Source organism: Nannobrachium achirus (genome assembly GCF_963921795.1).
Source record: "Nannobrachium achirus genome assembly, chromosome: 13".
Classification (NCBI taxonomy): Eukaryota; Metazoa; Chordata; class Actinopteri; order Myctophiformes; family Myctophidae; genus Nannobrachium; species Nannobrachium achirus.
Genome location: NC_137833.1, coordinates 40,957,121 through 40,981,612, shown reverse-complemented (window position 1 = coordinate 40,981,612; position 24,492 = coordinate 40,957,121). Strand labels below are relative to the sequence as shown.

General features: G+C 42.3%; 1 protein-coding gene across 1 annotated transcript in view; it reads left to right on the top strand.

The window, feature by feature from the left end:
- Positions 1-24,292, top strand: part of LOC308297306 (UPF0524 protein C3orf70 homolog A-like) — a gene marked incomplete at both ends in the record, with an annotated part of 31,124 nt that extends 6,832 nt beyond the window's left edge. The window contains one exon of the mRNA XM_080740719.1: positions 23,583-24,292. Within this exon, the coding sequence (XP_080596845.1) occupies positions 23,583-24,292 (710 nt within the window). The remainder of the gene's footprint in view (positions 1-23,582) is intronic.
- Positions 24,293-24,492: the final 200 nt, after the last annotated feature.

Here is a 24,492-nt window from a genome sequence, read left to right as displayed (position 1 = left end):
TCTTTTTTTAACTAATTTTTTAGTATCATCAATATACATACAGATATGAGAAAGGCACGTACAATCATGTTTTCCCCCAGCTTTTAACACATTTACACAAGTTGTATTTGACAGAGCTCCTGCATACAAACAGAACGAAACATGATGATATGACTTTTAACTGGATTTGTGTAGTCCTGTAGGATTCAAGCCTTTTGATCGATGACTTAAAAGGAACAAACTTGTACGAAAAAAATACATGATTTTTAATAATCAGATTAAAAAATCGGCTTCTCAAAACGTTAAATCATTTGATTGTGCCAGATCGTATAAACAATATACTGTACTGTATAAAGGGGTTCCACCGCGCCTCAGTCCAAATTGGAGCTGGACCGGTGCATCTCAGGACGGGACTGTATGTCTACACATGTACCAGTGAAGATATATCAGTAAGAAGGAAGGTACTGGAGCCAACCGTATTTATTTGTTTGCCTGCACCCTTTAAATAAAAAAGGCTTTAATTGTCAGTTTGCTCCAGTGCTCCTTCTTCTACACCTGCAACACCTTTCTCAGCCTTTATTTTTTGTCTCTTCTGTGCAGTTTCGTCATGTAAAGGTGACTCACTAATGCAACAGTACATTTCCTGAATTGGGACGTATTAAACGAGAAGAGAACCACATTCTGCCATGTACAAACTTTACCGGAGAGTCCAAGAGAAAGTCTAGTCACTAGTGAGATATAATGAGGAAGGATTTTTCCCCCTCCCCACTTTTTACCGACATGGCTTCTCTTTTGTATCTGGAGGAGGAGAAAGACTCACATGACTTCATTCCTCAGATTCCATGCAACAGAAAGAGAGAGAGAGAGAAGGAGAAGTGAGAGTGAGACATGCTCTTTAACAAACGCACACAGTCAAATCCAGAGTATTGTTATACCGCCTGGGAGTGTAAAAAAAGAAAAATGCTGATCATGGCATTAAGTCCATTGCCAGCAGAGATTATGTGACTATGAATAGAATCATGCCACATGATGTGACTACTAGGTTTGTCCAGTCAGGATAAATGGCATTATAGTAGTGTAATGAATCCTATTTAATACTATTACCGGTATACTAGTTTAAACTATTTTTCTTTCAATGTCGCAATGTGTAGGGCATCAATTATCTTCAAGTTCTTAGTTATTGTTCAATCGTTTACATTTTTGATTATTCTAATAATCAAGAAGTGCTTTTATGGATGATAATAATAATAAAATGTTCATCATCGACTTATTCGATTTGTCTGATTAACCACCAAAGCTTTTTTTTAATACTTTATCGTGTCATTAGTGATAACTGATTAATGGATTAGTTCAATTAACTGGCACACACCTAGTGTGACGTTAGTTTAACATGACACGAGAGTGTGTTGCTGAGAGATAGCAGTAAGCAGTCAACATCAGGCCCTGAGAGAGCATGACATCATTGTACTTTGCATCATTCTGGGGGCAGCAGTAGTCTGGAGTGTAGACCAGAAGCAGACTCATCATTCTGGGGCAGCAGTAGTCTGGAGCGTAGACCAGAAGCATAGTCGTGGCTGGAAGATTACTGGTTGAAAACACGGACTGACTAAGAATATCTGGGTGGGTAAAATACACATGAAACACTGCCATTTAAAGCTAAAATACAGAACATGTTTTAAAGTTGTACCATGTAACCTTTTTATAAAACAAATCTTAAAATTGTCCTAACTGTTAAATCGCTAAAGTTTTAGAACACCCACTCCGTTATTTTCAGCTTCTGAAGCCTTCTCTTTATATGTTTTCTTCTTAGCAGTGACAGGGGCGGGATTTCGCGCCAAAATGACGTAATCTGCATCATCTGTATACGTTGTGTATACGTTGCCCAATCACATCGCCGATCATGCACACATGGTACACTACCGGCCAATCACAGCTTATCTGCTCTGGTCTCCAGGAAGCGCCTCCGCTTGGCTACAGTGTTTACCATGGTGAAGGATTTTTAACCTCATAATCCACAAATCCTGGCCAGAAAATTACGTTCTACCATGCGTTCTACCCCTCCACGGATTACTATCGGTCGCGGTGGTTTGCTGGCGCCGCTCCGGTGGTCCGCGGCGGTGGTCCGCGACGACTCCGGCCGAAAAACGGCCGAAAAAAAGCAATACCGCTACTGACCACTAGTTGAGCAATTACACAGTATAGCTTTAACCACTTAAACACTCTAGACCACTGTTTTTTTTGTGGGTCACAACTAGTAAATAAATAGTTTTTTTACTTTACTATATTTATCAAAAGTATTTCATAATTCAAATCAGAAAATCTAATAATTTCCATAAATAAATATTAAAACAAATGAAGAAGTAGTGGAAATAGCAGATCCACCTGCTCACAACGAGGCATGAAGCAACTAGCACATCACAGCTGGAGGTTGACACTCTTCCATTGAGAAACAAGCAGTTGTTGGATGAGCAATAGAAATGGTCTCTCATGTAGGGTTTGGACATAAGGATTTTTAACGATTCCGGTTCCTTAACACAGGTGTTTCCAACCTTCTGTTACCACGGACCGACTGACAGTTCATAAAATGTTCACGGACCGGCGCGGTTCCTGGCTGCTATTTATATATTATTATATCACTACATAATGTTATACCATTGAACTAAATGGCGTTATTATATCAACAAGAATATGATGATTAAAAAATATCTGCATCAGGTGGGCTTCACTTGACTTTTGAGTTTGGACAGGTAGAAAACTTTAGTTAATTGCAGAGTGGTGATGATCTTCTGATAGTTGTACTTGAATGTTGACAATAAATAATAATCCTGTTTAGTGTTTCATTAGTGTTTTCATCAGCTTTTAGTTGCTTCGCGCCGATGCCCATTGAAAGAAGGCAAGGAGAAAGATCCCAAGGATTCGACAGTGTCACTGTTATATGCGACACTGAAGTAAAACAGATGTACTGTACGCCATTATACTACTCGAAGCTTGTTAATGTAGAAGGTTTCGTTAATAATGTCACTGTTATGCAACATGGACTGATGGAAGTAGCCAGTCCGCTGTGTGTAAAATCCTGTGTTGCCAGGTTATAGACTCATGTTTCCCACGCATTTTGGACAATCCATATTCCCGGCCGTCTTGCAGACCAGCACCGGTCCACGTACCGGTGGTTGGAAACCTTTGCCTTAACGAATCCCTAACGGTCCGATTCCCTAACAGTTCCCTTTAACGATTCCTATAAGGCTTTCCAAATGAAACCTTACAGGAGTGTACAAATGTAACCAAATGGTCCTTTACGGGTCAATTTGGTTCATTTAGGACGGGAACCCCTTTTGGGTTGTTGTTGCTACGTATAGTATAGTATAACATATATGTTTTGTAAATTTTTAATAAATATTTGACCTAAATGGGTTAAAGTATTGCCACAATTTTTGCCGAATCTTGTTAGGCGTTTGTGTGTTTAAATTCAAACAAATCTGGTTAAATGCGAATGTTACTTAACCTGGTTTAAAGAGCAGTGTGCTCTTCATCAACAAACCTTGGTAATTAGATTTGTTCTTAGACAGCTGGCTGAATAACAGAGTGCTTATAGTAGTGAGTGGAGTCTGGTAAGGGTTAATAACAGAAGTAAATGATGATGTTGCTGTAAATAGAGGCTAGGCCTTGTGGGACTGGGGGGGACTAAGAGGAAGGGAGGAGAGGAAGAGAAAATATGGGGGAGGGAGTTTTGGGGGGAATATAAGGGAAGAGGAAACCGAGGAAGCAATGGGAAGGAAGTGGGGGATGGGAGAAGAGAAAAAGTAGGGAGGAGGGAGGAGGACGGTGGGAGAAAAAAGTAGCTCACAGGGGAATGGAAGGAGGGAATGGACGGAAGAGGAGAAGGATTGCAGACGATTAAATGAAGGAAAAGAAGGCAGGGGAAGACAAAGCGAAGAGAGAGAGAGAGAGAGAGAGAGGAGGAGGAGGAAAGTGTCACTGTCCTACTTGCTAGTAGAGTTAACAGTCTGCTTGTCAGTGCCATCCCCTGGGGTCTGCTCCCACTGTGTGTGTGTGTGTGTGTGTGTGTGTGTTGTGTGTGTGTGTGTGTGTGTGTGTGTGTGTGTGTGTGTGTGGTATGTTTATGCATGTATGCTTGCGTGTGTGAGTGTGTGTTCATGCACATGAGCATATGTGTGTATGTGTCTGCTGTGCATGATGTGTGTGTTTATGCATAATGTGTTTGTGCACCGTGTGTTACAATACCTAAGGGGTGTGTGAGTGTGAGTGTGAGTGAGTGTGTGTGTGTGTGTGTGTGTTTTGTTGGGAGGATGTGACTGAACAACTAGACCATACCGATGTCCTGACATCATGAAGATTTTTTCCCCATTCAAAATCCCATACGTAATACACGTAATGTAAGAACTGTGTTGAGTGTGTTCTAAACATTATGTCACGGAGGTGTTTTAAATTGTGTACGATATTTAGTTATAGCTGGTATAGTCCAGAAAATTAACTCTACGGCAGAACGCGGAAGTAGCGTTGGAAAAATACAGTAGGACAGGGGTCCTTTTTGAAATGAAGTGCCATGTTTTTATTTTCTAGATAGTCAGTGTGCCATGTCATGTCATTGTCTGTCAACATAAATTTTAATGACACCCCATAAAAAAAGACATATTTCGATTGTCAGGACATATGAATCTAGAATTATGTGGAGGATGTAATTTGCTGCAAATTAGGGTGACTTAATTTAATTGACTGCGTTTAAAACAATATTTGATTTTAAAATACAAATCCTCTCTCTCACACTTCTGCCAGGTGCCAGTGATCACCCTCGCCTGTGCCAATGTTAGCACCTGTGCCTAAGGTTGCCTACCCCTGCAGTAGGAAGCCCTGTGATTGGCTGTCCCACTGAAGCACGTCACACTCTGTCATAACATTCCTCAGATTCCCTAGATCAGTGGTTCCCAAACTCTTCAGCTTGTGACCCAAAAGAGAAATTAGGATTTCCCCGGGACCCAAACCAGTGAAAACAGCAGATCTACAAGCTCACAACGCGGCACAAAGCTTTTTGTGTTATCCTTTTAGCATGGCTTTGTAACTGTACGGCCATACTCAAACTTGTTAATAAAGTAATCAATCGATCAATCAATCAACCAACCAATTAATCAAAAAGATTTTGTGACATTGGTTCTCAGTGTGTGATATTTTGTTTATTTGATCAAACAGCTGAGAATGCAACATGACGTGATGCCGATGCTGATTGGCCACACGTGTATTGCCATTGGGCCGCTGTTTCGAATCCCCAGTACTCTGGTTAGGGTTAGGTTTAGGGTTAGGTTTAAGGTTTAGGCTTTGGGTTAGCATTCACCTGCTTCTGCAGGTTAGTGTTCACCCGCGGTGGCAGGTTAGCGTTCACCCGTGATTCGGACTACTGGCCGCTGGAAACAATGGCACATCGAAACATTACTACGCGCCCAATGTAGTCATTAGGTAGTTCCTAAGCCATGGCACGTATTGGCAGGCTTTTTATTTTTCTTACTATTTAGATAAATTAGTTCTTCATCGTCAGTTGATGCTTTGTAACCTTATGAGTAAAATCACCCCACTCATTTTACTATTTTTGTAACACATGGGGAAAAACAAGAATCGACACACAGTCATTTAAAATCTGGTGTATTGGTGTGTTGAAGTTAGTGTTGGTGTTCTTTCTCATGTATATTTCATAATATTCTAACTTACTGTAGGCTATATGTCTAGGGATGGCAAATGGAGATTTTTCTTAACCGATAACCGTCAAGGCCTTATCAGTTAATTAACCGTTAACCGTTAAGGAAATGTGTTTAAAAATGCGCTATTTTAGCGATTTAAAAAAGGAAAATAGGCCTACACACGTTTTTCCCCATAATAAAGTGCTATATTTACACATTAAAAACCATAACACTGGGAGAAACAAGAATACAAATGTTTTCTAAAAGAAAGTGTTTTTGCAAAGAAACGGATTGAAATGATAAGTTTAAATGTGACGCGCTGGTCGCCAGGCAACGTGCGCACATACAGCATTTATCCGTATGAAAAGGCCCTTTTAGAAATGTCAGCCCATGCCTCTCTAAAATTCTGTGCACTCCCTGGACCCTGGCTATTGCCTAACAAAACCAGCATGAGACGCATGTAGCCGCATGTAGCAATAACTTCCAATCGTATGACTTTTGGAATCGTTGATCGGCTAAACGTGATGTCCATTCATTCATTTACTTCCTCGTCACGCCCGTGTTTTGTGTGTGCTGATGCAGCGATCATTGAATTTGCGACTCTGAGCTTTGTTATTTTCGCATAGCCCTACTATGTAACCAAGACGACTTTAGCGTTCCTCACGTCATCAATGTAACATTAGAAAGTTGTGTTTTAAGCTCTTCTTAAACAGGATTCAATGTGACGACGCGGGTCTGTTTGTAAAATCCAATCGACGAGGGAGCATGTTTCCTGATGAACAAGTCAGCGTGTACAGCCAAATCAAGCACGCAGCGGCAGACTCGCAGTTGTATAAATGCATGGATCATCCATGCATTTATACAACTGCGAGTCTGCCGCTCCATGATGGATGTTACACAGATATTGGTGTCCAGAAATGTGTGACCACAGGGCCTGACCATAGAGTTCTAGGGCCTGACCTGTGAAGTGTGAAGGAATGGTGCTCCCTGCTGACAAAATATTTCATTACAGCAGTCTAGGATTCCATAGCCTGGATGAGCGGGAAAAGTCCCCTGCTATTGGCCCTAATGCAGTACCCCCCCATCCCATCGTTTTGGAGGGGCCGCTTCCAATCATGAAACTAGCTCGGTTACCATGTGACATTGGACAGCCAATCGGCAAATAGGTCGCCTAGGTCGCATGAATGTCTCGCCAGAAAATGATCTCTTAATGATCTGGTTTACACCAGATAAAAACTCTTAATGACCCAGGGGGTATTGGGTGTGATGGAGAGGTGGAGATGGAGGGATGAACAGAAGGATGAAAAGGAGGAGAGAGAGAGAGAGAGAAGGGGAGACTTTTGGAGGATGGGAGAGCTGATGAGCGCTACATGGCAGAAACCTTAGTCTTGATGTTTAATTCATCATGCTGAGAGAGAGAGGGGGGAAGTGAGGGAATGTATGAAGGAGGGAAGGACATGAAAGAGGAACACGGTATTCATCGATTTAACTTATGTTTCAATTTTCTTCTGATATTATATAGACACGTACAGTATATAGATTTTCACCTCGGGCACCACGTGTCGCATTGCGGACGACCCCATGTCTACTCTATTCACAACGATAAATCGATGTTTGGTAAACTAAATGATAGGTCCCTACATTGAGGAAACAGCAGGTTGGTTCCTTTGTGCCAAGAAGGTAAACCCTGGAGTCTTGTCAGGCGTGAATTCTACAGCAGTGGTTCTCAACCTGTGGGCCGGGACCCCCAAGGGGGGTCCCCAAATTATTTGTAACTTACTTTGCAACATTGTTTTCTCACTCAACAGTAAACAAACCAATTTAAAGTGTAAGTGTATAGAGGGTATCTGCACATTTCTAAACTTTCTAAGGACTTTTTAATACCTCTAAAATAACAAATTAAACTTTGGCCAAATTGTCAAATATTAGAGACAGAAACAACTCGCGAGGCGTTGTGAGCATGTAGATTTGCTATTTTCACAATAGAACCATGTTATACAAATAGTTCAAATATGATTATTTTGGGGGTCATGGCCTGAAAAAGTTAAGAACCACTGGTCTACAGCAGCCATGTTTGGTGGCCAAGTTCTGTATGTTTTACAGGCTGAGTTGTCTCAGCAGCAGCGTCCCTCCCTGGGTTTAGCCCGCAGAGGCACTTTAGCTTGCTCTGATTGGTTAGCTTATGATGACGTACTGCTGCCCCTTATCACAGATAAAAGGTTGGATATGTGAAAGATCCAGACGATCACATGCATTTGTAATAGCCTGGATATACATCTACAGGAGGGGGTCCGCTCATTGTTCCGCCGGTCCGTTGTTCCAAGTAGCGTCGGCAGGTTAGTTACTCGTCACGGTTGTTTAGGTTTAAGGTTAGGTTTAGCTACAAGAATTTGAAAAGGTTAAAAAAATGGATTATTTCTAACCCAGCTGTTTGAACAGTAGCTATTCAATAGAAAGGAATAATGGACTGCTGTTTGTTGCTGAACTTATGCTTTTAGCACCATGGCAAGAAAGTGTTCTGTAGTACTATAAGTGAGATCTTACCAAAAGAGGTGCTATATCACACCACAAGCAGTTTCCCTTTGCTAACAAGTGAAAGAAGCACTGTGTGCGCGCGTGCATGCGTGCCTGTGTGCGTACATACGTACGTACGTACGTACGTACGTACGTACGTACGTGTGTGTTCGCGAGTGTGTGCACTGCATTGGTGGAAAGTAACTAACTAAATGTACTCAAGTACTGTACTTACAGTACTTGTAAGTACAACTTTCAGTACTTCTACTCCACTACTATTATTATACAACTTTAATTACTAGTTACAAAACATACATTAACCACCTCAGCCCTATATACATTTCGGTCATCTGAAAATAGACGATCACAATGCTTCGCGATGACGTATGCGACACATTGTGAGCTTGTAGATCTGCTATTTTCAAAAGTTTTTTTTATACACGTGAAAACTTGTGAAACGGGACATTCAGCATAACGACTACTTTCGGTACATTTTGATACTTCAAAGTAAATTTAGACATACTTTTTCCACCGCGCACGCACGCACGCAGTCTGGGAGTCCTCCTGATGGCAAAAGCAGACCAGCCAGAAGAAGTGTCCAGCCTGAGGACCTCAGGGTGGTCTGGTGTTTAACAGACCCAGAGCAGCACACGGCTGTGCTTTGAATGTGCTGCTCAGTAAAATCATCAAACTCTGCTCCATGTCTAAATTGGTCATAATATGGTATATGGCCTGTACTGTGTATTTTTGGCTCCAGTAAAGATAATCCAATGATGTGGAGGATCTCTGGAATCCACATTAGGAACACTGAGGCTCCAGTGTGGAGCTGTGTCTTCCAGTGGCCAGCCTCCTCTCTCTATTACTTCTACTACATCACATCTCAGAGGCAAACGTTGTACTTTTACTCCACTACATTTATTTGAAAACTTTAGAGAAGATTTTTTTGAGGACCCGACAAAGCCAGATGTTGGAGCTTAGCTCCTTCCAAGAGCAACGCTCCATAAAGAAAAAAGTACAGTACTTGAGTAAATGTACTTCATTACTTTACACCACTGACATCTGCTCCACCTTCATATATGTTTCTAGCTCATTGTGAACACAGCTCACGTCCTCATCCAGAAACACGTCTCTGCATATCTCTGCACTTGGTCTTGAACCATGAACCTGTATTATGCAAAGAACACGTTGCTGAACATGTACCGGTATGTGACACTGCATGTCAAAAGGTATGTTCAGAGTGTAAATAGTCCATAAAGGGTTAATAATGTGAATGGCAAGTAGACTCACCTATAGCTAGTAATGCAGTTATGCTAAGTGGCAATTAAAATGACTGGCATACGTGGGCATTAGTTTACGTGTTGTGGGGGATGGGGTTACAGAAAGAGAGCGAGGGAAAGGGAGAGGTGTTACAGGGGAAGAGATTTAAGAAAACCCGCAAGTACTGGTAGTGCAGGGTTCTTCAACGTTTTCACGCCAAGGACCCCTTAGTTGAGCGAGAGATGAAGCAGGGACCCTCACAACCTCATCATAGATTCCATATAGTTTCGTTTGACAGCAGAATCATCGGTGTATTTTGGATTCATGTCAATTTGTGTTTTCAGATATTTAACCACTTGAACTGCCAATACTTGACCTTTCACTCTTCACTTTTCCCCCTCTACACCAAACCTCTTGCCGAAAATAGCCGATGTGAGCTTGTAGATCTGCTATTTTTTCTAATGTTCTCAGAATATGGATGCTAGGGTTCAAGTGGTTAATATAAAAAAGGAGAAAAAAGGTTCCTCTCACACAAAGATTTAGAGGGAACCCCTGCAGTAACTCTGAGGACCCCCTGTTGGTATAGTGACACAATTGGTATAGTGACTACTTGACTGTTATGTAGTCACTATGCGCTGTTATTACGATAACAAGGCAAGCAGCTTTAAAGTACTGGGGGTATTTAATAATAATAATAACAATACATGCAATATACAGTATATAGCACTTTAAGTAAATACTCAAAATCACTTTAAAAATGAAGCATTTTGTTACGTGCACACAGCTTCCCAACATGCATACACTGACCATTCTCCAGCAAGTGGCAGTATACGCAATTATAAGTAACTAGCCCTTACCCGTTCAAAGATATGAGCTCCAAAATGATGTGCAGTGTGTGGGTTATGGGATGTGCACTGTGCATACAGTATATGAGGGATGGAAAGTAACTTTAACTGGTGCTTGCATGATAATATGTAGGAGCATCAATGTAAGAAATACCTGTTTCGTTTAATGGCTACATCCCGTTCTTCTAATGGTTATTAGAACGGGACCAGTAGGGCCAAGCAGTAGGCGTGGTTTTCTGGTGCCACAAAACATATATATTGTATATTCATTTTCCCCATAGATTATGTTATTTCACCTTTTTTCACACAATCAAGGGTTTCACCGGGATCCTGGATGGCTCGATTCTAGGCTTAAAATAATTGATATTTGCTGATCTGCAACGGAGAAGGCAAGGCAATACATTATTTTACTTTTAGTTCACTCGCTTCTGCAAGGTCCCTTATTCATCTACCTACCCAAGTCCAGGACCAAGGGCTCCGGAAATGCGATTTGGCAATCAGAGGATGAATTGACACTATAGGCCTTTTGCCTATCTGCCTACTACATAAACACACTCACAGTACTGTGTGCACACATTTAGAAGTAGGACCGATGCGCATAGCATCTTCAAGCAGGCGAAAAGAGAAACGCTACTGGGAAACGCTTCTGGGAACCCAGATTATGCTATGACAAATGTACATTGCACTTCCCCAATTAGTTTTCCCCAAGGGGCGAATTATGTCTAGGGTACCAAGCCGAGGGCCACAACATTGCAGGGGGCGACGGTGGCGTTCCCACTACTCCAGCGACAGTTTTCGTCATTGTCGGGTGAAAAAAAAAAACGGTCGTTTTGAATTTATCATTTTAAAAATGATTTAAACTAGTGAAAACAGCCGATCTACAAGCACACAACGCCTCGTGGTGCGAGGCGTTGTGTGCTTGTAGATCTGCTGTTTTCACTACTTTTGTGCAACAGCCTTGTATGATTTGCGAAAGAACGTACAAATTTGGAGATACAAGATTTCCCTCCGACAACGACGATATACTAGTGTTGTTGCTGCTCTTATACCACCATTATTACTGGGGTTGGTGTGGGCCAGACAGTAGCCCCCCGCGGGCCGCCTATTGGGGAACCCTGCCGTGTAGTTTCATTGTACAGATTATTTAGAGTGATAATAGGTTCTAGGGTTACCTATGATCCTAGATGACCATTTCTATGCATTTGATGTATTACCTACCTTGTGTTTTCCTTGCTTACTGTGGACCACTCTGGATTAATTGCCTAAATTGTAAATTGTACATACTTTGCCATTTCTCATTACATTCCACTACTTTCTTATTGTTGTTGTTATTGCTGCTACAATACTCGAGGAACCAAAACCAAAGAATTTAGAATCTTGTGTCACAATAATCCCTTTTGGAAAGTACAATTCTTGGATGTTGCAAGTGATTCTCTCTGCCTCGTGGTCTTCAGTGCAGCAGTGGCGCTCAAGGGTGAGATGATGTAAGCGGGTCCCTGGCGGGAGGTGCTACACAGCGTGTGGTTGCCTGATGATGCCTCCATTGTTACTGTAGATGTCCAGCAGCTTATAGGCACGTAGAGGCAAGGAGAGTTAGAGCAGGAGCTGTGCACAGATAACTGGACTGCAGATATACAAGCTCACAGCGCGGCACCGAGTGCCGCGCTGCGAGCTTGCAGATCTGCTATTTTTGAAAAAGTCGCGAAAATGTGTGCAAATCTTTCAATATATGTATTTTTAGAGTGAACGTTTGTAACTCAAATTTTGCTTCTGGGTGGTGCCTGGAACTAAATATTTTGAGATGGGGGTCCGTGGCCAAATAAATATCATTTTGGGGGTCCTTCACATGAAAAGGTTTGAGAACCACTGACATAGTAGTCTCTCAAGAACAGACTAACTGAGCTCCATTTAAGTGAAAAGGACCTTTACTTTGACGATGGCTGGCCAGATTGCTGACATAGAAACATAGGTTTTTCAAAAAAATCTTAGAAGGATTCAAAAGACACTTATAGAATCGGGTCAAAATTCTGATTTTCACGATTTTTCAAAAATAGCAGATCTACAAGCTCGCAGCGCGGCACTCGGTGCCGCGCTGTGAGCTTGTATATCTGCTATTTTTCAACAGTTAAAGCATAAAATAATGATACACATAATGTGTACCCGTTCTAAATGGGGTAAGATCTGAGAACAGATTTCTTATCAGTGGTGCTCAAACCTTTTCATGTCAAGGATCCCCAAATTGATACGTATTTTGTCGCAGACCCCCATATGAAAATATTGTGTTCCAGGGAACCCCAGATGCAAAGATTTGAGTGATTTTCTTTTGCTTTTTACAAGCTCATAGCTTGGCATTAAAGTGACGCGCTACAGTATAAGCTTGTATCTGCTATTCTTTAATAGCCAAAGTATAAAATAAGGTTAAAATATTGTGATGCAAAATTATGTAAAATGACAGATGCTTTCCTTTTTTATGGGTTAAAAATATTATTTTGTTAATTCAGAAATTGTTTTTTCTTTCCCCTCAAAGTAAAGTAATGTATAACTTCTTTCTTTTTAATTTACCCCTCGGGCCAGATTAGACCCCTTCACAGAGCTGCCAGTCCGACACCCCTGAAAAACACTACAGCCTACCTGACTCCTCCACAAAGCATACAACCCCAACCCTGTGGGAGGCAATTTAAACTCATTAAGTTCAACATCCTCCCTAAAAACCACCCTCCAAACAGCTGTTTCAACAGAGACTTGTGATTTAGCCTACTTCATGAACAGAAATCGCCAAAAAAAGTATGCATGTTATATCTAGAAAAGAGTGCTAAAGTATTCTTAATTAAGAGGCTTTTGAGAGAGAGACTATATCTAACTATTAAAAGTGTATTCAGTGATAATGAAAGTGGCAGGGTTTTTTTTATAGATTTTTTACACCATTATAATGTTCTCGTTTTGATCATTAGACCCAATCACTGAATATCGCTAGGCCTACGTCTCCAGCTTCAGGATATGTATGATACTGATTTACTTCGAGACTGTGGCATTTTATGAGTTCAGTAGTTTACAATCTAGGCATTTAGCAGATGTTCTTAATTCAGAGCGACTGTGGTTCTCAAAACTTTTATTTTGGCTATCATAAATAAACATCATAACATAACTACGGCCATACTCTACCCTGATTGGTCGAGGACTGGCTGGCCACCTCTGAAACCCGAATCATCTAGCTATGCTCGTAACACGGGCCATGGTGGAAGTCCTTATATGGTCAGCACACATTCTAGTGAGGAGAATGAATGGAAAATGTACCAATTATATTTTTATTTGAATGAAATACAATCACTGAATATACCTTTAATTTACGGAATGTCTGTCTGTCAGCCGTCTGTCTGTAGTACTCTGCCTGCTGAAACAATGCCCACATTTGGAGATGACTGATATCACTGACACGTCTGGGTTCACCAACATTACAGTACTTCTGAGACTCCTACATTCAATTCCTCTACAGTACCCACCCTCCGGGCAAGGTCCTAGTGCAGAGTTCCCCAATAGGTGGCCTGCGCGCCATTTGCGGCCCACGGGGGGCTACTGTCTGGCCCACACCAACCCCAGTAATAATGGTGGTATAAGAGCAGCAACAACACTAGTATATCGTCGTTGTCGGGTGGAAATCTCGTATATCCAAATGTGTACGTTCTTTCGCAAATCGTACAAGGCCGTCGCACAAAAGTTGTGAAAACAGCAGATCTACAAGCACACGTTTAAATCATTTTTAAAATGATAAATTCAAAACGAACGGTTTTGGACATACAAGATTTTCACCCGACAACGAGTAGTGTCGCTGGAGTAGTGGGAACGCCACCGTCGCCCCCTGCAATGTTGTGGCCCTCGGCTTGGTACCCTAGACATAATTCGGCCCTTGGGGAAAACTAATTGGGGAACCCTGTCCTAGTGTATCAATACTAGAGGTTCGCGGCCTTCGGCCGCTCACATCTAGAGTCCACGCCCGCTTCTTTACTAAAAAACTTTTTTTTTCAAAAAAAAAAAAAAAATGTTTTTTGAAAAAAAAAAAGAAAGTAAAAAAAAAAAAAAAAAAAAAATGTTTTGGGGGGGAACTATTGTGGCGGAACTATTGTGCCGCAGCGCACGTTTACGGTCGGACACATTTGACCGCCGGACGCACTGGAGAGAAGTGACTGTTATGCCTCTGCTATTTCTCTGCAGTCACTGTGGAGGCAGCAGCAGCAGCGCACATGCAAACACAGTGGTGTCAAATTTCACTCTCTCTCTCGCTTGCCCGCCCCCCCCTCCCCTGTTGCCTCCTCTCTCTCGTGCTTTGCGAATGAGCGGACGGCATAGGGTTATGGGCGGTATTCCTTACGTCCTGACGACTACCGACTACCTATGTAGGCCTGGGGCGGTATCGACATTTTGTTACCGCGATTACCGTCTTCCCATTTACCGCCGGTACTGCGGTAATTACCGCACCCCCGTATCTATTAATTAAGGTTCGGCGATAAGCCAAAATATTGCAATCATCCTCCCAAAAGTCGCCTCTCCACAGCCTGACTGCCCGAGTTATTCTCCGTACAGCACAGCGGGTATGGCTTTGAAAGGAGCAGATCTACAAGCTCACAACACATCGCATCCGCGTCGGGTTACCATAGTAACGTAGGCTAGCTACTTAGCTTTTCAGACACAAACAGCTGTGTGAACAAACCAGAAGAGGACGGGTAGTCAGATCGTGTACAGTGATTCTGTAAACTCACGTCACGTCTCAACTCTCAAATCGCAGTGATTGAGTGCTGCTATATACAGGTTTTAGTTACAAGACTTGACAGAAAAGGTTATAAAATCTCCGACGCGCCGACAGACGGGGCACAACGTGCGACACGGTGGAAAAAGTAAAATAGTTTCATTTTCGGTTTTAGTCCACGCGGCCCGCGCTCCGCCAGTAATCCGTATGAATAAAAAAAGATATGCCACAACACAAGGTATGTATTAACATCCTTGTGTCGTGTGGATTACAGAGAAAGTTTACGCTGCTCTGTACTCCTCTACGCAGGCTGCCCTGTGTAGGTCTGACTGTCTGTGTCTCTGAGAGTGACGTATGTGGCTTCCAAACTGTGGTACACGGCCCAGAGCAGAGCGGCATGGAGCGCATGCGGTCCTCGCTTCTCCCCTGTTTTAAAACTCGCTGGTTTTCCAATAAAAAATAGACTTTTTTTGTGTTTTTTTACCGCGGTAAGCACACTGACACCGCGGTAGACCTCGGTTTACCGCGGTACGGCGGTTACCGTGTCCAACCCTATACCTATGCGACGACTACCTATGCGACTACCTACAGTATGAGTTGAAGTCGATGTAAAGGGGGCTTGGAAGTGGGATGCGGCAATAGGAAGAATGTATCAATATTGGCCAATACTTTACTCCCCAATATTGTATTGGACCCAGAAAATCGTTCGGGTGTGTATGTGTGCACGCACGCACATATAGGCTACATTTGTCAATGGTTCTCTGCTTTTCTCTCTCGCCTGTCTACAGCGTATAGCTCCCAATTATCAAATGTGTTTTTATCTATCAAGCCTTCTCTCTCTGGCTCTCTCTCCTCTGCTCATTATCCCTCTCTCTCTCTCCTTCACTCCTCATTACCGTTCCTCCCTCTTCCTCACACTTCCCTTCCTCACCTATTCCTCATCTTCTCTCCCGTCCTCCCTCACTCTTTCCTGTCTGTCTGCCGCTCCCTCCCTTTCACATCCTTCTCTCACATTCTCATTTTCCTCATCCTTTCTTCTGACTACAGAATGGCAGGATGTGTGTGTGTGTGTGTGTGTGTGTGTGTGTGTGTGTGTTAATTAATATTCTATAGGGACCATCAAAGAATCGCACAGACATTTCCCTTCACAAGTGTAAACACAATGAACAGATGGAAATAATGAGCTTGAACTGCCATGCTAGCAGTTCACTGTCACAAAAAGTTATGTTTTGTAAGGTATAGAGTATACATACTGTATGCTCTAGGAGAGAAAACAAGAATTGACACAGTCAATATAAAATCTGTGTGCTCGTTTTAGTGTTAAAAAAGTTTGAAAAAAAAATTTTTTTGAAAAAAAAAAAAAAAGTTTGAAAAAAAAAATTAGAAAAAAAAAGTTTAGGTCCAAAAATGTGTTAAAAAATCGACCTGATGGTGGCGCTATATGGGACAGATCCATGTCGATGAGATAAGTGTAGACATACTGTGTAGCGATTTGTGTGATTTTAGGGCAAAAACTGCAGGAGCAGTATTCAAAAATGTGTTTTAAAAAATTTGGCGGGGGTCCCTGGAGCTGCGGGGGTCCCTGGAAGGGTGGAGGTTGTGGATTGGCAGACAAGGATTGTGTGTGGAAAATTTCACATGGATAGGGGCAAAAAAGTGTGATGTGACGTGACAGACAGACTGACGGACAGACAGGCGGTGGAGGTTTTCATAGTAACTGCGACCTGACGGTCGCAATTATAATCATTAGTATTGTTTATTTTAATTATTATTATTAAGGAACTCTAGAAATCTCAGTTGGAACTGTTACCCCAGTGACCCGATGCTGGATAAGCGGTTGAAGATGGATGGATGGATGGATGGATTATTTTAGAGTAAGCTACTTTATTTACCATTATTGTGTACTCCGCCACATGGGGAGCAATCTTCAATTCAATCTTCAATTCAAAGAAGCTTTATTGGCATGAGAACACAAACGTTTACACAGTGGTGGAAAAAGTACCTACATTTTTATAATTAAGTAAAAGTATCAATTCTGCAATGTAGAATCACTCTGTTACAAGTAAAAGTCCAGAATTACAAATGTACTTGAGTAAAAGTACAAAAGTATTGGTATCCAAATGTACTTAAAGTACCAAAAGTAAAAGTACAAAATGTTTGAAAATAGCAGATCTACAAGCTCACAACACGTCGCACCGCAATGCGTTGTGAGCTTGTAGATCGGCTATTTTCAAATAGCCTTGGTATAATTTGGGTCCCCATTTTATTTATTTTTTGCATTGTGAGCTTTTAGATCGGCTATTTATAAAATGTTTGCCTCTATCTTATATTATTTTACAATTAGGCTAATGCTTGGACATTTTTGATAGTATAGTTTTAGCTTGTTGATTACTTTGGTGCAATAATGGTATTTTTTTTTTCTTTTCTTGGGGTAATAAAAAGGTAATTTTCTCAAGTACTGTACTTATAAGTACAATTTAAGGTACTTTGACTTTACTGGAGTATTTCCATTTTTCATTACTTTTACTTCTACTCCACTACATCTCAGAGGCAAATATTGTACTTATTCCACTACAATTATTTGAAAACTTTACTAGTTACTTTGAAAAGTATAGCCTACATAACCACTTCAGCCATGGCCATTTTCAAAGGATATTATTTGGTAACATGTGATACAGAATAATTGTGCATAATGAGTACTTTTACTTTTAGTCCTAAGTGTAGCCTATACTTTTACTCAAGTACATTTTGAATTCCGGACTTTTACTTGCAGTATAGATACTTTTACTTAAGTAAAACATTTGAGTATACTTTTCTCACCACCGTAGCAGCTGCAGTGTAAAGACGTCACGTCTCTGCGCCTGTGGGGGAACACGTTCTGTGGGGGAACCCTTTTTGGTGTATCACCTGACACGCTGTGCCACTATGGTCAGAGAGCGGCCCGGTGCTACGCTAAAACTCAGGCACCCATTGAATTCTGTGACCATGTGCGGTCGCACAAAATGGATTCAAAACACACACTGTTAGTTCTATCGTCTGTTGAATAGTCTAATATAAGTCAATTTTCCAACGGCGAGTGAACGATTGCATTCCGTGTCCTTCATGGATTTTTTTCCCCCTGGCTGTCAATGTTTTTATTGTCCAACACGTGTATGATTCTCTCTGTATAATAAACATTTGGTTGCATAACACAAAGAATGATAGCCGATCTACACAGCTGCAGAGTCTTTCCTCTCTGGCTCCCGTTTAGAGATGGGACGTTCGAGAACGAATCGAGTCTTTTGAACGGCTCTTTGAAATGAACGATGGGATCCGGTTCGCAGTAAGGAGCCGTTCCTTTCTAAATGAACAGTTGTGGGGAAAAGTAGGCAATTCCTTTACATAAGTACAAATATCAATACTGCAATCAATGTGGAAATACTCTGCCACAGTAGAAGTTTGGATTGTTAACGTACTTTTATATATATATATATATATATATATATATATATATATATATATAGGGGCTGTTAAGTATGACATCATTTTGTAGGCAGAGGAGAATTTCTGGCCCCAGTTTCCGTGAATCTTTTTACTATTTTTACTATTTACACATTTTTCTTCTCTTTGTTGTTGAAAGGAAAGTGTTAGAATGATACTTTAGTCGTTATTTTTTAGTCGTTGTTTTTTGAAATAGCGAGGGACAGAAAATGCTCTGGGGGCAGATTCTCCTCTGCCTACAAAATGATGTCACGGCTTAAAAGCCCCATATATATACTTTTTATTGCAATGATTTCAATTCATAATTCACATTTTATGTCCATAGTCAATAATTTTCTTTTCTTTTTATTTATTTTTTACATCTTTTTTAAACACCACCACCACAAACACCCACCACCTACATAACACAATAAAAAAACATGAAATAAAATAAAAAATAAAATAAAGAGGCTTTTTTTGGAAAATACAACATAAAATGGACCGCAACAAAAAGAAGAGGGGTTATGTGGGCACGTTATCCTTATTTATGAATGTTAATGTACTTGAGTAAATGTACAAAAGTATGGGTATCAAAATATAGTAGAAAGTACTCATTATGCAGAATGTCCTGTTTCACAGGTTTTCCCAATTAATAAAATGTAGAAAAATCATTTGAAAATAGCAGATCTACAAGCTTGTATTTTCAAATGGCAGGTATGTACCTATATATATGTCAGAAATAAATGTATACAGGGTTGTATAAGTTATTTGTTGTAATTATAATCAAAATCTACAAAGTAAGTAACTATAGTAACTAGAATGAGCCAGTCTTTTGAACGGCTCTTTGAAAGGAACGGATTCCAGAGATCCGGCTCACTTCAAAGAGCCATAAATCCCATCTCTACTCCCGTTGCCGTTTGTAACCCATAGTCTGGAGGAGCGAACTCGCCTGCGATTGGCTCTAATGCAGTTCTTTTCCCCCCTTCCCCCATTGTCTGGGGGGCCGCGACAGCCAATAGGCAAATAGGTGCCCTGTATGTCGTGCCAGAACAACAACGAAATGTAGAAATCTGTTACACAGATTTAAAAACAGTGGTGAAATGTGTGGAAATGATCCCTGTATACTGTATATACAGTATATATCCCTATACTGTATATATATATATATATGTGTGTGTGTGTGTGTGTGTGTGTGTGTGTGTGTGTGTGTGTGTGTGTGTGTGTGTGTGTGTGTGTGTGTGTGTGTGTGTGTGTACAGCCCAACAAAAACAGACATGGATATCATTTTAGGTGAGAAAGAGGCCATGCATTTGCACATTTTCCATTTACAAAAGTTTACTAACAGTATTCGGGGGCTTCCATGCAGTATAGGGGAGTCCGTCATGACGCAACAACACTAGTGATGATTGTCTGACTGTCACCTTCTGTTACTGCCTCAGATGGCTTGGGACATTGGCGGTAGTGCAAAAAAAGAAGAAAAAAAAAGAAGGTACTACTGTAGTTAGCACCATGTAGCAGAAGATCCTCTAAAATACCTCCTTTTGTGAAAGAGTTGTTTGTCGTACAAACAAGGAGGCTACAATGTACAGTATATCTGACAGGAGAAGCACTTTACTGTGTGGTCCTTTGTGTATTCTTGTTGCGACCATAGGTCGCTGTTAACTATGAAAACCGTCACAACTTGTCAGTAACGTCAACCTCAATGTCTATAGCTGACCTATGACATCACATTGTTGTGACATCACATTGTGACATCACATTCTGCCCTTATCCCTTGTATGCCCATATATGGAGATCCCTGATGTCATCAATATTAAGGATGCCCTGGTGAGCCAAAAGACGTCTGGAAACGTCTTTAAATCAAAGTTGGCACTCCTGGCGTTTCTATCAATAAATAATAATAATCAATATTGCTATTTTATCGCCAGATTAGCAAAAACACTACATTACCCATAACGCTTAGCGGCGGTGACGCAACACGCACGCTGCACGTTTGCATGACGCGCGCACAGCCCTGCAAAGATCCCCTTCAGTGAGGCTCCATTGTAAGTGAATGGAAAATGGCGGAGGTTGTTTACTACTCACGGCCGTACAAACGCATCAGATGGATATTATCGTCGGAACATTAACAATCCTACGTGGGCCGTCACACTCGCCGAGGCCCGCACGCATAGCGCACGCGCTCCGGTAAGTTCCATTAACCCTATGATGGCATCCTATGTGTTAAGCCCATAGCTTGGAATGCCCATATATGGACATATTGTGTGAATCTCTCGGTCTATAACATAAGACAATAAAGACATCTATGATGTCAGACGACAGTCATATCCATATTTGGGAAAATATTTTGTCCACATTTTGTCCAACTTAAACGACCAACCGCAACACAAATCACACTTATGAATTCCGTCCTGTGAGAATTCTGTCCTGCACTTTAGGCGTCTTACTGGTTAATATGTACAGGATAATACAGTGGTTATTACCAGTAAGACTCCCTAATCGGGAGATAAGCGACCGTAGGTCGCTTAAATAGGGCAAAAATTTGTTTTTCCAAAATCTTCCTGATCCATGTTGATGACATGAGTGTAGACATGCTGTGTAGTGATTTTCGTGATTTTAGGGCAAAATCTGTAGGAGCAGTGTCCAAAAATGTGTTTTTACAAATCGGCCTGAAGGTGGCGCTATAAGGGACAGATTCATGGTGATGGGATGAGTGTAGACATACTGTGTAGCGATTTGCGTGATTTTAGGGCAAAAACTGTAGGAGCAGTGTCCAAAAATGTGTTTTAACTCTTTTAGTGCCACCCGTTCACCACTAGAGGGTGCCCCAGGTGCCATAGAAAATCCCATAGAGATATGCTGGTATATGCAGAAGCCCTGCAGCCATGACTTGCCTGAACACTTTCCTTTGTGCATGTACAGGAAGAGGATGAAGTTAGCTTGAAGTTAGCTATTGGCTACCAAGCATTTTAGAAGCCTTATTTTCGTCAACTTAGCCATGATTAAACCTTGCACACCTCATGCATGGGAAAAAAACAGAGAAGAATGAGCTCTAAAAAATCCAATGCAATCCTGGATTGCATTGGAGTGGATTTGTGCAGTTTGTTCACAGCTTTCAAACAAAAAAATCCGATTGGAAATCCGTTCAGGCATTCTTGAGATAATCGCCATTATGTTTTACATGTTATGTAAACAAACATGGCTGCCCTGTATGTTAGATGGGGGTGGAACATGCAAAATCGCGATTGAAATCATGTTCACTAGATTTGATGGGGTCCAAAAAAAAATCTTTTTTTAAAAACTTTTCAAAAAAAAATTATTTTATTTATTTTTTTTTTCCCAAAAACCGAATTTATTCGGTTTTGGCATTTCTTAATACGTTTTTAAAAACCGAACTTTTTCGGTTTTGGCACTGGATGAGTTAAAAATCGGCCTCATGGTGGCGCTAGAAGAGGGCCATGTGAGAAATGAGGGGTGGGGTGTCCGCGTTGCCTTGGTGGACGAATAGGTACCGGCCCCGGCTCTCCCGGACCCTCCTAGCCCGAGTTACGGCATTTTATGTGAGCTGCAGTGGAGGGGGTCCTCCACTGGGGGCGCCACCACTTTTGCATCCGTTGTGGAGCACCAGGAGTCGGTGGTCCCCGGGAATTCCCCGTGAGCAGCCCCGTTGGGGTGGTCATTTTTGCACATTTGGTCATTTTTTACATCTGGGGGTCCCCCAGGGACCTGGGGGTCCCTGGAGCTCCGGGGGTCCTTGGAGGTTGTAGTTTGGCAGCCAAGGAGCGTGTGTGCAAAATTTGGCATGGATTGGGGCAACGGTTGCGGAGATATGAGCAGGGCAATAGTGTGACGTGTGAGGTGTGACAGACAGACGGACAGACAGACAGACAGACTGACAGTTTGTGCAGGTTTTGATAGTAAGTGCGACCTACGGTCGCAATTATTTCCTATATATATTCTTTTAATAAAAGAAATGACAGATGTACAAGTTCTCAGCGCAGCACAAAGCTGAGCTTGTACATCTGCTAGCCAACATATAAATGGATAAAGGGGTTAAAATGATTATGATGCTTTTGGGAACCCCCCCCCCCCCCCCCCCCCCACACACACACACACACACACACACACCAAGGACCAATGAGAGAGAGAGAGTGGTAATTGAAAGTCTATCCTGAACCTCTTAGTTATATCATTCCATCCTTCTACCCTTCTCTCTCTCGATATCCCGCTTTCAACTGGTATAATCACGTCAGAGCAGGCTCCTCTTCTCATCCCTGCCCGCAAGAAAGTGCATTTTCTTCTTCCTTTCCTCATCTCTCGCTCCCTTTAATCCTCAGCACCTTCCTCTGCCATCTCTCTCTCTGTCTTAAGTATATGATTTGTTTCCCATAGAGCTGTAATTCAGGACAATCTCTCTCTCACACACACACCCCAACAGTACAGTCTATGACAAACGAATTCCATGAAATATAGTGTGTTAGATTACCTACAGTATCTCAAGCTCAGTCCCAAACCACTCTATGCTTTGGGAAATGGTCTGCACTCTGCAGTCATAGGTATACAGTGAGCTATAGTCAATGAACCAAACCAGAACCAAAACAAAGCCAGACCACTGACCGGTACGGTCCTTTATGTAATGAATACATCTTACAAATACTCTCCTACATCAGTGGTTCTCAACCTTTTCAGGCCGTGACCCTCAAAATAATCTTGAAGAGAACTAAGAGTCGAGGAATTACATTTTTGTCGGTTCTATTGTGAAATTGGCAGATCTACATGCTCACAACGCCTGGCGTTGCGAGGCGTTGTGATCATGTAGATCGGCTATTTTCAAAATTTCTGCGTTTAATATTTGACAATTTGGCCAATGTTTAATTTGTCATTTTAGAGGTATTAAAAAGTCCTTAAATTGTCACTTTAGAAATGTGCAGATACCCCCTATAAACTTAAACTTAATGTTGGTTTGTGTACTGTTGAGAGAGAAAACAATGTTGCACATTAAGTTAATCATCTGGGGACCCCCCTGGGGGTCCTGACCCACAGGTTGAGAACCACTGTCCTACATAACATGCATTCATTCTAACTGTCATCTCCCTGCAGGTAAATACGTGTACCAGCCAATGACCAACGTGTGCCAGCTTCCCAGCACGCCGGTTCCCTCCGGCGCGTCCGAGCACGCCGCCTCCTCCTCCTTCAGCCTCTCCGTGTCGCTGGCCGAGCGCTTCCTGCGCAGCGCCCCGGCCCTGGTGGCGCCGGCCAGCCAGGCCCGGTTCTGCGTTATCGCCGAGCTCTTCATGGACGACTACGTGGTCAAGAGGATCAACGGCAAGATGTGCTACGTTCAGAGGCTGCCCCTGACCCCGCCCCCCAAGGCTCAAGCCCCGCCCCCGGCGAACGCGGCGCGCGGCGACTCCTCGCCGAGCTCCGGACTTCCGCCGACCCCGAAGCGCCAGTCCCAAGTACGACGCCCGCAGCCCCGAGCGTCCAACCGAAGCCCTCGGGAGGACTACAACGAGATGACCAAGCCGACGTCGGAGCCGCATCCGATTGGACAGAAGTCACAGCCCTGCTCCTCCCCTTCCAGCTCGGAGGACTCTGGCATAAACGCGGTGGGCGGGACTTATACGGAATCCTATGACGAGGACGAGGACGATGATGGCGAGGAGGACGAGGACGGAGACGAGGAGGAGGAGACGAACAGTGACGTGGAGTCAAGTCGGGGTTCTCTGTGGGAGGGCGAGGAGTTCTCTCTGTTAGCTCCGTCTAGGTCTCTGGTGGAGATTATAGAGAAGATAGAGACCACTGTCTGACACACACGCACACACGCGCACACACACACACACACACACACACACACACACACACACACACACACACACACACACAGTATGTGTCACGAATGGTCCTTTGTATAAACTGTGTAGCTAATCCCAGCAAATGCATAAAACTTATAATGCGCACACACACGCGCGCGCGCACACACACACACACGCGCACACGCACACGCACA